Here is a 13,489-nt window from a genome sequence, read left to right as displayed (position 1 = left end):
TAGCAAGGGGAGGGGGGGGAAGTCCGCGGCGTTAATCGGGCTTGGGTTGGCAAGAGAAGCCAACCGCCAAGCCAGGCAACCCGCCCAAGGGCACGGATCCCTCACGGCGGGAACAAGCGGGGCGACAACCGGCAGCGGAGAGAGCGGCACCGAAATTCCCGAGGAACGGGTATTTTTTTCATCTCCCCCCTCCACGGCAGAACTCACCGGAGAACCTGGACTGCACGGCCCCTGGGGAGGAGAGCTGCCCTGCTCCGGGCACGGGGTCCGGCACCGCTGCGCCCGCTCGCAGCCGCCTCACCAGAAAAGAAAAATCTTAATTGGGAGCTGCTAATTCTCCCACCCCGCAAATTACACAGCTGGCAAGCGACTGAGCAACAAGTGGGCTCGGGAGCCCCGAAACGCCCGGTCAGCCCGGCAGAAGCAGGGCGGGCAGCAGCGCGCTGGCTTACCTGGCCGCAGGGCAGCTCCCGGGGCCGCGGCCGGGCTCTCGGGCTCCGCCGCCCGGGAGGGGCCCGCTGCGGTGCGGGGCAGCGGTGCGGGAGGTGCGGGCCGGGCTCTCGGCGGCTCTGCGGCTCCCGGCAGGCCCCTCCCCGGCTCCTCCTCCCGCAGGTGCCTCCTCCCGCGGCGGCTCCCGGGAGGGGGGGGGGGGGGGGGCGGCTTCCCCTGCCCTGCGCTCACCCCTCGGGGCTGGGGGGGGGGAGCACGGCTCCATCTGGGGAACGGGCACAAGGCAGCCGCGCCTGGGCAGGATCAGACCTCTGGTTTCTCTCGACCTAACCCCATGGCCCCCGCCAAGCTCCGCCGGATGGACCGGGCTCCCCAGTTCAAGAAAGATGAGGAGCTACTGGAGAGAGTCCAGCGGAGGGCAACGAGGATGAGGAGGGGACTGGAGCATCTCTCCTACGAGGAGACACTGACGGAGCTGGGCTTGTTCAGCCTGGAGAAGAGAAGGCTGAGAGGGGACCTTAGAAATGCCTACAAATATCTGCAGGGTGGGGGTCAGGAGGACAGGGCCAGGCTCTTTCCAGTGGTGCCCAGCGACAGGACAAGGGGCAACGGGCACAAACGGAAGCAGATGAAGCTCCAGCTGAAGATGAGGAAGAACTTCTTCCCTCTGAGGGTGACGGAGCCCTGGCCCAGGCTGCCCAGGGAGGCTGTGGAGTCTCCTTCTCTGGAGATATTCAAGACCCACCTGGACGCGGTGCTGTGCAGCCTGCTCTGGGTGACCCTGCTTGGGCAGGGGGTTGGGCTGGGTGACCCACAGAGGTCCCTGCCAACCCCGACCATCCTGTGATTCTGTAATTGCAGTGCTGAAGAAATAAATTATGTCCCCCCCACGCTGAGGGGCTGCTAACCAGCACGGTTTGGGGCCGCATTGATCAGATCACTGAAAACAAACTCAATTAAAAATTCTCTGGGAGTTCTGCTGTTCAAAATCAAAGCAATGCGGATCATTTTACAGCCCCGCTCCAAAAACCCGACGGGAACCAGCACACCGCGCTCCGGAGCAGAAAGCACAACGTGCCATAAGGTGGCTGTACCACCAGCTACGGCATCGCTGCTCAGCCTCGCCTGCTGGCAGCAGGGACAAAAGCCAAGAGGGGTCACAGGGCTCAGGAAACTTCACCCAAGCCCTCCCAGCCGCCTTCTCGTGCCAGCGAAGCTGGTGGCCTTACCTGCATTCGTGGCATGCTCGAGGAATAAATACCGCTGCTGTGCCGTTTCACCGGGCTGACCCCGAGCTCCTCGGGTCGTACGAGGCTGCAGCGCAGCTCATCAATCTCAGTAATTGCTGCCACACACTGCAAAATGCGGGCTCGCTCGGGAAGCTGGGCAGCCTCCGGGTCAGAAGGTTGAAAGAGGAATCTGCTTCTATTTACACAGACATCTTGATGATCAGGAGGGTAAAACACTCCTTTTGGTGTTCACAGTTTCTCCTCAAGCGTATGTGTTATTTTCAAAATTGTTTGCTGACTCACATCTCCAAATAACGCCTGCTCTCCAGCTACTTATTATACTTGGTGTTTATTACTAGAACTGCTTTGCCTGGACAACGATCACACCATCACATTAATTTTTCCTTAGTAGCCACGCATGACTCCTAAATCCGGTTTTACATGTGCTCATGTGCAATTCTGAACACAAAACCTTCTTCCTGGTACTAAATCACCACTCCAGGAATGTTCTTCCTATCGAACCCACGGACAGATGTCGGTGAAATCCCAACACAAACAGGGAACGACTACAACAGAAGCAACGCTCTCCAAAACTGACAGGCAGCATGCACCTACGACCATTCAAAACAGCAAAAGGGCAGACAGGACTGCAGAGCAGTAACACCATCAGCCACCCAAAACTGCCAGGATGTGTTATATGCTCCCTGCATCAGGGTTTTTTTTTGCTTTTTAACACAGGCCAGGCAGAAGCCTGCTAGGCTGATCGCCCACGTTGTGACAAACTGTTGCGGTTCGCAGAGTTTGCTGGCGCAGAGTTTCAAGCCAGGGCCAGCGACGGCACAATCCCATTTTCGCTAACCAGAGCAGGAACACGGCAGCTCTGTCACCGGTACTGCTGAGCTCCCTCCACTGCAGATTTGGGTATCACCTTTGAAAATTATTGCTCTGATGATCAACAGTGCTCGAGGAGCTATTTTACTCCACGGTGTGCAATCGCACGCGTTTCCCCCACCTGCACTTTGCTTCCTGTACAAATACTTCATGCTACAAAGTGCCTTTCCTGCAGGAACGAAACCTGAGCAACCAGGGAGCTGGCTGCTCCGCACCTGGAAACAAGCACTGCATCGCGGCTCAAGAGCTTGTTCACATCCCCACGCGGACGTAGGTCCTCCGGCTCTGGAGCTCACGGGCTCTGCCCCAGACAGCGGATCTCTGCCCGCCCTGTGCTGCACCCCCTTGCTCCTTCTGAATCTCTCGACTGAAAATAATAAAACAATCTTCAACGTGGGTCTTGCTTTCGGTTCCTAATTTCTTCTGCTGGACGATTCCAAGGAACAAAAGCAAGCGAAAGAGATGCCTTCTCCGCTCCTTACGTGTTCATCAGCTTGCAGTGGAGCAGAAGAGGTGGATAATGAACATCTTTCAAGCACAGCTAACGAGCCCGAGCATTTGAAATCAGAGACCAAAAGGCTCCAGCCACACGCCTGTCACAAATTCAGTCCTTAAAGCATTCTGAAGTTTAACCTATCCTCCAGAAGTTATTTCAGACAGAAGTACTGGGAAGGCAGAGTAACCCAAAAAATGTGATTAATATACCCCGCAGCTTCTTCCACTTTCTGGTTTTGCAAATGTAACCACTGAAGGAAGCTTCAAGCCATTATTAGAAGTTAGGCAGCCAGTATTTTTCAGTGCTGCTTCTTACTCAGCTAGATTTATCCTGCAATCACTCTAAAAAGACAAAAAAAAGAAACCCTCCACATAAACAAAACCCCTGTTTTTAAAAAAAGGGTTTTGGGGGGGAAACTAAGGTTATAGATGAAGGCAGAGTGAGGGATTAAAAAAAAACCCCAAGAGAACAACACACCACGCAACAGACTGCCATGGGACAACCTCAGCATTACTTGATTGGATTCACAGAGCTCACAGAACCCAGGTTTGACATAAAGGTATCTCATGTCACAGAGCGCCTGGACACTCTTGCTCTTTTGGTGGACATAGCCATGGTCTGCAAGAAAAATGTTCCAAATATTCCATTTACACCAGTAAAAACCCAGTTGGGAATGATGCAGTCCATAGCCAAGCGGGTAACAGAGGACTTTCACTTGCCTTTCCTTTAGCAAAAGCAAGTTCCCGTGAGAACAAGTCAAAGAATTTGACGCAAGCTTCCCCCTGCAGTTACAGGATTAAACGCCGAAGAAGAATGAGCCCGGCACTGACACAAGCTCTTAAATGAAATCCGGCAGATGAGACCTCAGATCAGCAAAGTCTGCCGAATTAATCACGGCCACAGGCTGACTCATGAGCTAGCGAAGCAAGTCCTAAAGGCTGGAGTGATGTTCTGATCTGGTTTGGAGCAGTTAAATCCACTGCCAGGGAGAGGGGAAGAAAAGGAAGGACAGAGAGCGACGGAGAGGCAGCGAGGGGCAGAGGAGGAGTCGTGCCTTGGCTGCTGGGGCAGGGTTCCTGGTGGACACATGCCGCAGGTCTTGTCCAAGCAGCGGACAACACGCGTTTCTACGTGTTGATCCTCCAACGTACACCACAGCTGTGCCCAAACCAAGACCTTCCAAGAAAGCCAAGCAAACTTTACGGATTCGCCACCAGCTCCGCTCGTTTTTAACATTAATTTCTAGTTTCACACAGAGACTTCCTTGCGGATGCAGCAACATCACCGATCCCTACGGGAATGAGCGCGATAGCCAGATGGAGTCGGAGCCCAAGCACCGCTCCTTTGCATACAGAGGGGACGGTGCAGCTGCTCAGCCTCTGTGAACTTAACGGGACCAGGTTTTAATTGGAGATTTGGGATACGCACTGGCACGACCCTTGACAAATCCATATGCCAGAAGAGATCGGAGCTATGTGCTATCATCTAAGGTTAAAGCTGCCTGAACATATTTCTAAGCCACGACTTGGCTCCCACACTAATTTACAGAATTATTCAGGAGAAAAGAAGAGGGAAAGCAAAGCAGAACAAACCACCTTTTCCCATTATTTCAAAGTTCTTTGCATAACTGCGGAGTTTTGCTCAAGCCAACTATTCCTAGAGTTAAGTCCCTCTCTGACAGAGCTTGTGAGAAAGGAAAAGATACCTAGTTTAAAAACAACAAAACCCCCCAACCTCAGTAAGTGGAGAGCAGGCAGAGTGAGAAAGAAGCAGAGAACATGTGAAAAGAAATCTGGCCTTACTAATACCACATTGGTGCCTCCAACACCGCTCCCCTCAGCCAAGTTTCACCGCTTTACTTCACAAGCGGTCACCCTGCTGCGGTGGATTCAGCCTCCCCACAAAAAGGTGACGTGTGCCAGCCCCAAACACCGTGAATGTTTCTGTAACAGAAACACTAACACACCTTTTTCTTACCCACACGATACACAGATCTACGTAGTTAATTCTGAGCTGATGCATACAGGCTCTGCACAGATCCGTACACGGCAGAAATGGTAGGGGTTGGAGAGGAATTAAACACGGTATGGTGGGGGGTGGAAGGGACCTCTGTGGGTCACCCAGCCCAACCCCCTGCCCAAGCAGGGTCACCCACAGCAGGCTGCACAGCACCGCATCCAGGTGGGTCTTGAATATCTCCAGAGAAGGAGACTCCACAGCCTCCCTGGGCAGCCTGGGCCAGGGCTCCGTCACCCTCAGAGGGAAGAAGTTCTTCCTCATCTTCAGCTGGAACTTCCTCTGCTTCCGTTTGTGCCCGTTGCCCCTTGTCCTGTCACTGGGCACCCCTGAAAAGAGTCTGGCCCCGTCCTCCTGACCCCCACCCTGCAGATATTTAGAGGCATTTCTAAGGTCCCCTCGCAGCCTTCTCCAGGCAGAACAAGCCCAGCTCCCTCAGCCTCTCCTCGTAGGAGAGATGCTCCAGTCCCCTCCCCATCCTCGTCACCCTCCGCTGGACTCTCCAGTAGCTCCTCATCTTTCTTGAACTGGGGAGCCCAGAACTGGACACAGCACTGCAGATGGGGCCTCCCCAGGGCAGAGCAGAGGGGGAGGAGAACCTCCCTCACCCTGCTGCCCACACTCCTCTTGATGCACCCCAGGATCCCATTGGCCTTCTTGGCACCCAGGGCACGCTGCTGGCTCATGGTCACCGTGTCGTCCCCCAGCACTCCCAGTCCCTCTCCGCAGAGCTGCTCTCCAGCAGGTCCCCCCCAGCCTGTACTGGTGCCTGGGGTTGTTCCTCCCCAGGGGCAGGACCCTGCCCTTGCCCTTGCTGAACCTCATCAGGTTCCTCTGCGCCAAAGTATCCAGCCTGTGCAGGTCTCGCTGAATGGCAGCTTGTTCATTTTCTTTTCCAAATGAAATTCCTGAGGAAACATGGCCAAGACTTGCCACAAAACGACCTGTCACACTTCAGGAAGCCCAAGCGACTGTCTGTGGGGTTCAACCTCTCCACAAAGCCTCAGCGGCTGCGAGTGAGCGCACACAAGGAAGAAACGGCACTGCAGGGAATACAGAAATTAATCCGTCTCTTCGTCCTGCCTGTGTTGGGCACAAACTGAGGCACAGGAAGTTCCGTCTGAACACGAGGAAGAACTTCTTCCCTCTGAGGGTGACGGAGCACTGGAACAGGCTGCCCAGGGAGGTTGTGGAGTCTCCTTCTCTGGAGATATTCAAGACCCACCTGGACAAGGTCCTGTGCAGCCTGCTGTAGGTGACCCTGCTTCGGCAGGGGGGTTGGACTAGATGACCCACAGAGGTCCCTTCCAACCCCTACTATTCTGTGATATTCTGTGATATTCTGTTTCAGGCATCTCCCTGTGACTTCGGGAGGCTCGAGGCAGATCTCCAACGCTGCAGTCGCACCAGTAGTGCCTCCCAGTGGAGATGCTTCTCAACTGGCAGAGCTGTGACTCCCCTTGACAGAACCTAAGCTGACAAAAGGGCTCTTCTGCCTGGACAGCTGTGCCTACGCCCCGACTGCGTGTTCAGGGTGGGTTTGTTGGGTTTGATTCTCGTTTGGGCAGATAAGCTGTGCCAGCTCTGGGTGAGATCTTTCTCATACTTCGAGCAGACTCAGCCATGGCAGGAAAACACGAATTGGAGACAGAGGCCTCGTTCAGTGATGCCCTGCTACTGATACTGCACAAAGGAGCCGAAAGGTCACCGGAGCAATCACCTTGTGGACTCGTGCGGATGATTACACGGGGTAGGAGGCAGTGCTCATGTGCAGTAGCTTCTCCCTGTGAACTACTGGCTTTGCACGCACGACATTTGTTTACGAAATGACAAAAGCTCCCCTTCTTGGGGGTCGGGAGGGCTTAGACAAGCAGCTCTTGTAACAGATCAGAAAACTCTCTTTCAGCTAAAAAAAAAGAAACAGCAGAACCAAACTGTATCTTTCTTCTCATCCTGAATCCCCAGAGATGCCCTTTCAGTCTAGTCCAGACTTCTCTCCTGTTCTTCCCCCAAACTATGGAGTCTCCTGCCCTGCCAAGCTTCCCCTGGGCCCTTCGGACACGGCAGTAACACCCAAACCCCTTCCTGTCTACAGGGGAAACTCCCTGCTTTCAAATCCAGGCCCCTTGAAGAAAATGTCAACCAATTTACTCACAAATACCCGATGACCATCAAGACGTGTTTCCATAGCACCTAGGAAATGTTACAAAAATATCCATTCGTTCAGACTGCATCAGCTACAAACATCATCTGAAACTGCACAGAGTCTGTGGGTAAGAAACACAACCACGGGTGCTTAAAAAATACGCTTGGTTCTTACTGCTGCTGTCAGAAAACATCTGCACTGTTAAAGGATTAAAGGATTAAGAAGGAAGAAAAAAATACATTGCCTTCCTAATGCTATGTATCCTTGGGAACCTATCTGAAATACTTAAAATTCTTGCTCGTCTCTCAGTTATGAGCTAGCCCAGATTTATAGATTTTCTTTAGGTGGATGGGAAATCTATTTCAGATTTGCCAGAGAAGGCTAAATTCAAAAGCAAGTTACATATAAAAATACATTCTCATAGTCAGAGGTTCATTGCAGCGTGCAGAAAAACTATTTGACACTTTTTAACTGAGACCTTTTTTTACACTCCACGTAAATCCACTACTTGTCCCAGTCTGGTAGAGGACTCCCAAAACTGCTTCTCACTGGCATCTGCATCCGTACATCCCTGCAACTCCCTTGCAGCTTCCTAAAATGATCAATTATGGAGCAACCTCAGTAATCCTCAGGTGGCTTTTCAAGCAGCTCTAGAGGAAAAGGTACAGATAACTTGCCCTCTTGTAGAATGGGCCATTCAGAAGACAGGTCACGGCTTCAGCTGAACAAATCCTACTGGAAACGCTGGGCCTCCATGGCTGGCTGTGGGGAAGCCACGGGGGCTGCCGAGCCTTGCAGACCTGCCTGCTTCCTTCTCCCCCAAACCCCTGGGGAGAAAGGGAATGAAACCACACAGCTCAACGCTGCTTGGCTTCCTACAGCCCAATTCCACTTCAGCCACGTTGACTCGCCCAGATCTGGCTGAAGAAAGACTCTTTCGTGCCCGGGGCAGGACGGACGTTGCTGCTGTTGGGATGCTCATACATCATCCACGCAGGCTCGCCCAGCATCTGTAACTCAGAGTTTCTGTCCGTTTCCTCTCCTAGCACGCCAGCTCTAAGGAGCTCTTCTCTCCAACTCCTGCTTTCCGGCAGAATCACAGATTTGATGGTGTGGCTTTCACAGAAGACCAGATGAATCCTGTTTATAGCAGCATTTCCACAGATCAGCCCACAGTTCTTGTCCCTTTCTATTTCTGCCCAAAAATGGGAAGGGAAAAGAGAAGGGGGAAGAATCACTCGAAACAGGGGATGGAGAGCAAAGAAGACTCCAAGGAAACGAAAAACTAACAGGAAAACGCTGCTGCAGTTCTGATTTGTACTTCAACTCTGTACACGAATTTAAAGGCCTGAACAGACTGACCACTGCAATAGCATCTCGTATAGCCGTGTGCGGTCCCGAGCCGTCGCGGCAATAAATCCCTTTCTCCTAAGAACGGGTCATTACCGGAGCAATTCAGATTAAATGAGCACTTTATCAGAACTCACTGCACTGAAAGCAAGCAATGCAACATAATTCTGGAAGACTAAGTTGGGCACTCCTAACATATCCAAGATGCAAACTACCAGCAAAATAATACTGCTAAAAAATTTCTCTTTTTTTTAAAGGAAGCACACAACACTTATTACAGGAGTAAAATAAAGCCTTAAAGCCTAGCTAAAAAACCAAATCTGCCTCTGGTGATTTTAGAAGAAAACAATGGAAATACAGACAAGGATTTCAGCAGAGGCAGAGCTTTACACATAGGCAATCCCAAGAAGATTTGCAATCAGTTGAAATACAATTAGAAAAGATGCCTGCCACTTACCAAGCTCTTCAAATCACTGAACTGCACAAATGTTAGCCTCCTTAATAAAATAAAACAAAATACCAGCGTTGCAGACAGCAGGACCCGAGGGAGCTCTGACTGGCTGTATTGATTAGCATCACTTCGATATCGAATCTCCATTAACCATTTCACCCACAGAATAGATTGGGACAATCTCTATGAAAGGTACAGTTACCCTGAAAATTCATTTCAACCTCAATACAAGGAGACTAGAAAAAACAGAAGGACATAGGGGAACAACACGCTGTCTGAGCACTCTGCAAGAAATCTGACATGTTGCCTGCATCACTGGAAAGCCCTGATCCAGCCTGATGGAAAAAAACACTTAGCGGTTTGCTACTTAGTCTCTCCTAAAATTCCACTTGCATTTTCCTTCAAAGCACTTAGGAGATCCAGGAAAACAAAAGTCCAGATATGATTTAACGAAACAAAAAGAAATGTGAAATGTCCGTTATCAAACAGCTCTCAATAACTGACGATCAAATTGTTTAAGTAGGTAAACTGCACCAGAGACATATCTCAGTTCCTTAGTTCCACTGGAACACTTTAATTTTACTTCATGTTAGCTCTGAGAAGCTATAGCGACGTTGTCATGACAATGGCAACACCACACAGTTGTTTTCCACTATCGCTCTCCAACTGGGTACACATTAGGGTCATTTACATTGCCACAAAACTATAGTATTTAACCACATTTCTTTTCTCTCTTGCTCAAGCAAGTTCTTTCCTCCAGAACATGGACAAACAGGGTCTGGCACACTCTTTGGGTGTATCTTTCTGAGGCACAAACTGAAAGCCTGGGGAGAGAAGAACACTTTGTATTTAGAAATTCAGCAGCTGGGGGGGGTGGGAAGGAAGCTAATTTCTGACACCCAGACTAACGGCCGCGGAGCCGGGGACGCCGCAGAGCTCTCGCACTGCAGCACCCGGCCTTGCTCAGCGGTACTCACTCGCAGGAGATCTGCCTGCAAGAAGGTGGATTCTGAGAATCAGGCACTGGCTTTTCTAGCCCTCAGATATTAAAACAAAACAGAAAAAAGAATAATAAACTATTTCAACTACATCTAGCTTCTGTAACCAAACTGTTAGTAAATGGTTATTGCTATCACGGACAGCGTTAGACTTGGTTAGGACACTGAGAGACTAATTGTCCGTAACGGGCTCTACCTGAGCTCGGCTGGGACTGGTTCAGAGCCTCGGTAACACACGCAGAACCTGGCTTTACACTATCCATCTCCAAATCTGCACACAGTTAAGGTCAGGCGGGAAGAGGGCAGAGGGGCAGACAGAAGGCAAGAGAAAGGACAAAGTCACATTAAAATACCTCCTGGAACAAACTGCAGGAGAGTAACAATTTAATTTGTAGAGACAGCAATTGGAGAAACAGTGCTAGAGAAATCCAGATTGCAGTGTTGTGCGTTCTAAGGTGTGGCTTCTCTGGCATGTCCTAGACCTGAAGTATTCTCAGCTAGCAATGCCTACGTGCAAAAAGAAGTCTCAGTGAAGCGATATGTCAAGCTCACAGGAGGAACAGCAAAAAAGATGAGGTGAGTAAGCTGAGTAAACACCCAAATCCCAAGAAAACCTGAGCTGCTGAGGATGAAGGTGGATGCTACTGGTACCTGCACGACTGGGCTTAAAGCTGGCTCAGGTGCAACCACAGTGTACGCAGTCTGATTCTCAGTTCCAGTGCAAGCACACATATTATGTGCCCATACCACCATAAACAGAGCTTCCACTGCAAAAAGAGTTAAAAAAATATCTAAAATAAATCTCAGTTTAGGTTGGCAAATGCTAGTTGGTGGAAGAAGCGGTGATTTTAAACATAGCTGCAACTTGCTCGATAACGGTCTCTGGTATGGCTGGAAGACTGGAGATGCAGAGCTCATATTTTCAGAGGCACTCTGTCTCAGTTTCAAAGAAATATTTCAGCCCTCGCCTCCCTGCTCAGATCTCAGCTCATTTCATCTGGGGAAGCTAAGGGCCGAAAAAGAACTTCAGCGACTACAACCAGCTTCATAAGCCCAGAAAGCAACTTCTCTCTAACACCAGCAAAGTCTCAACAGGACCTCAAAGCTTCCATCCTTCAAAACTACACAAAGTATCTTCCTAAATTACTAGGAACAGACGACGTGCAACCATGATCTTTGGTACACAGCAATGTGACAAACAGGAACCCCTGGTGCAGACCACAGAGGAGCGCTCAGGCATGCGAGGGACGTGGCACACGCTCTCTACTGGCGCTCTGTGCGCGGCGATAGCCAAGTTTCTACTCTCTGTTGCAATTACGTGACTCACGAAGGGACATGGCTGTCAAAGGAAATTAATTTCACATGAAAAACAGGCACAGCCACTAATAAGCCTTGTATCTTTGAGCAGAAGTGTTGTAGCTGCTCTAGTGTTGAACTCTTCCTTCTCACAAGCAGCTTAAAAAGGAAAGTGACTGAATGAGAGGAGGGCTACGAGGATGAGGAGGGGACTGGAGCATCTCTCCTGCGAGGAAAGGCTGAGGGAGCTGGGCTTGTTCAGCCTGGAGAAGAGAAGGCTGAGAGGGGACCTTAGAAATGCCTCTAAATATCTGCAGGGTGGGTGTCAGGAGGACGGGGCCAGACTCTTTCCAGTGGTGCCCAGCGACAGGACAAGGGGCAATGGGCACAAACGGAAGCAGAGGAAGCTCCAGCTGAACAGGAGGAAGAACTTCTTCCCTCTGAGGGTGACGGAGCCCTGGAACAGGCTGCCCAGGGAGGTTGTGGAGTCTCCTTCTCTGGAGATAATCAAGACCTGCCTGGACAAGGTCCTGTGCAGCCTGCTCTGGGTGACCCTGCTTCAGCAGGGGGCTGGATGAGATGACCCACAGAGGTCCCTGCCAACCCCGACCATTCTGTGATTCTGTGATTAAGCAACCAGAAATCTGGCCATTCTTTGTATTCGTGTTAAAAAGGGCGAAAAGCCCAACCCTGCCTTTATTATCTGAAGTTAACTGCTACTGAACCCTAGCAGGGATGGCGCCTTGGAAGGCCTCATAGATTCAAGGAACTTCACAATAAAAGAGGAAAAAGCTAAGAAAAATCTTCTCCCCATACCTGTATGTCCAAAAGAAACTCCTTGGAACTTACAAGCATTCAGTATTCTGACTCCTCCCAAACTTTTTGACAGGTTATTTAATCATGAGCAATAAATTTTGCCCTCATTCTTAAAAACTCTACCCCAGTTTAAATATTCCTTGGCTTTGGGGCTTGGTCTGGATATGTGCAGTGGAAGAAGCCTCACCACGCACGCTCTCCGCGATCGTACCTGCAATAGAAACCCTGTTCTCCCCTTCCTCTCTGAAGTCTCCACCTTTCTATCTGGAGAGCCTTTGATAATGGTGGCACGTGCTCAGGAAGGTGCTCGGAAAGGTGAGTCTTCACAGCAGAAACAAGCAGTTTGCTGTCACGTAGCATTCTCCTCCTGGAGGAAGCAGGGCGAATAGGAACCACGCGCCTGTTCCCCACGTTACAGGGCATCAGCGCACAGTCTCTATGCCAACAGGCTGCAGGTGTGTATGTGCATGGCAAAAGCATGTGTGTATATACACATATTATAAATTTTGTTATATATCTATCTACAATTTTTGCCTATCCAGTTCTAAGACTGATTTAGGAGCTCCAAACAACATCCTAGGGCGAGTCGACACGTGTAGCCAAGACCTTTACTGTTTAACATTAACTCTATGGAACCAGTCTCCCGTTTCATCGCCGCTAGGTTGTTGCTGTAAGGTTTAGATTAGCGCTAGCAGGATCTAAAAAAGCCCACAGCAACACCAAGCAGGACTCTCTCGATAAGCCAGCCACTCCCACACAACCTGACAGCTTCACTTGATGCTAGGCACAAACAGCATTGCCTGATCTTACAAAAAAAAATAAAGAATCTTTGCTTCTGAAGATTTTCCAGTTCTAACAAACCTTCAGAGCCATGTTTAATTCCTCTCCATCACCTATTTTTATCTCCTCTTTCTTTCAAACTGACATTTGTATTTGGTTGCCTGGCACTTAATGTCTTTCAGGTATGGTTTTATTGATTGACAATGATTCTACCATCTCCGGCAGAAAAGAGTTAGAATCAGTTTCTCTGTTTCCCTGCTGTATTGTTTTCTGTCCAAAGAGCTTTTAAAAAGGCACGTGAGACGGAAGTTTGCTTTGGTTTCCCTCAATATCCTTCACAGCATCAGTGCTACTGACTTGCATGTATAGAAGAAGAAGAAAAGAGACACAGAGAGAGACAGGGAGAGAAAGAGCGAAAGAAGAAACAAGGAATAAATGAAAACATACAGGGGGGGAAGTAGCTCCAGGACGCTGGACGGGCTCCGTGGGCAGGGGAGACTGGGAAGGTATAATTAAAAAAAAAGAAAACAAACAAACAAACAAAAAGTTGGTTAAAACACGCACCCATTG

General features: G+C 50.1%; 1 protein-coding gene across 10 annotated transcripts in view; it reads right to left on the bottom strand.

Moving 5' to 3' along the window:
* The window catches only part of ARHGAP32 (Rho GTPase activating protein 32), a 275,382-nt gene that overhangs the window by 71,089 nt on the left and 190,804 nt on the right, over positions 1 to 13,489 (bottom strand). For 5 of the 10 annotated variants that reach the window (XM_075442313.1, XM_075442317.1, XM_075442315.1 and 2 more), the window contains 2 exons: positions 13,367 to 13,417; positions 10,224 to 10,298 (listed from right to left, as the gene is read on the bottom strand). The exons of 2 other annotated variants lie outside the window; for them this stretch is intronic. In XM_075442313.1, the coding sequence (XP_075298428.1) occupies positions 10,224 to 10,298; positions 13,367 to 13,417 (126 nt within the window). Of the gene's footprint in view, positions 1 to 207; positions 282 to 452; positions 561 to 10,223; positions 10,299 to 13,366; positions 13,418 to 13,489 lie in introns of those variants that run through there. 3 more of the 10 variants (XM_075442318.1, XM_075442322.1, XM_075442321.1) reach the window with 3 other exon arrangements.

This window comes from Opisthocomus hoazin, chromosome 24, assembly GCF_030867145.1.
Source record: "Opisthocomus hoazin isolate bOpiHoa1 chromosome 24, bOpiHoa1.hap1, whole genome shotgun sequence".
NCBI lineage: Eukaryota > Metazoa > Chordata > Aves > Opisthocomiformes > Opisthocomidae > Opisthocomus > Opisthocomus hoazin.
This window is presented reverse-complemented; position numbering and strand designations above follow the sequence as displayed.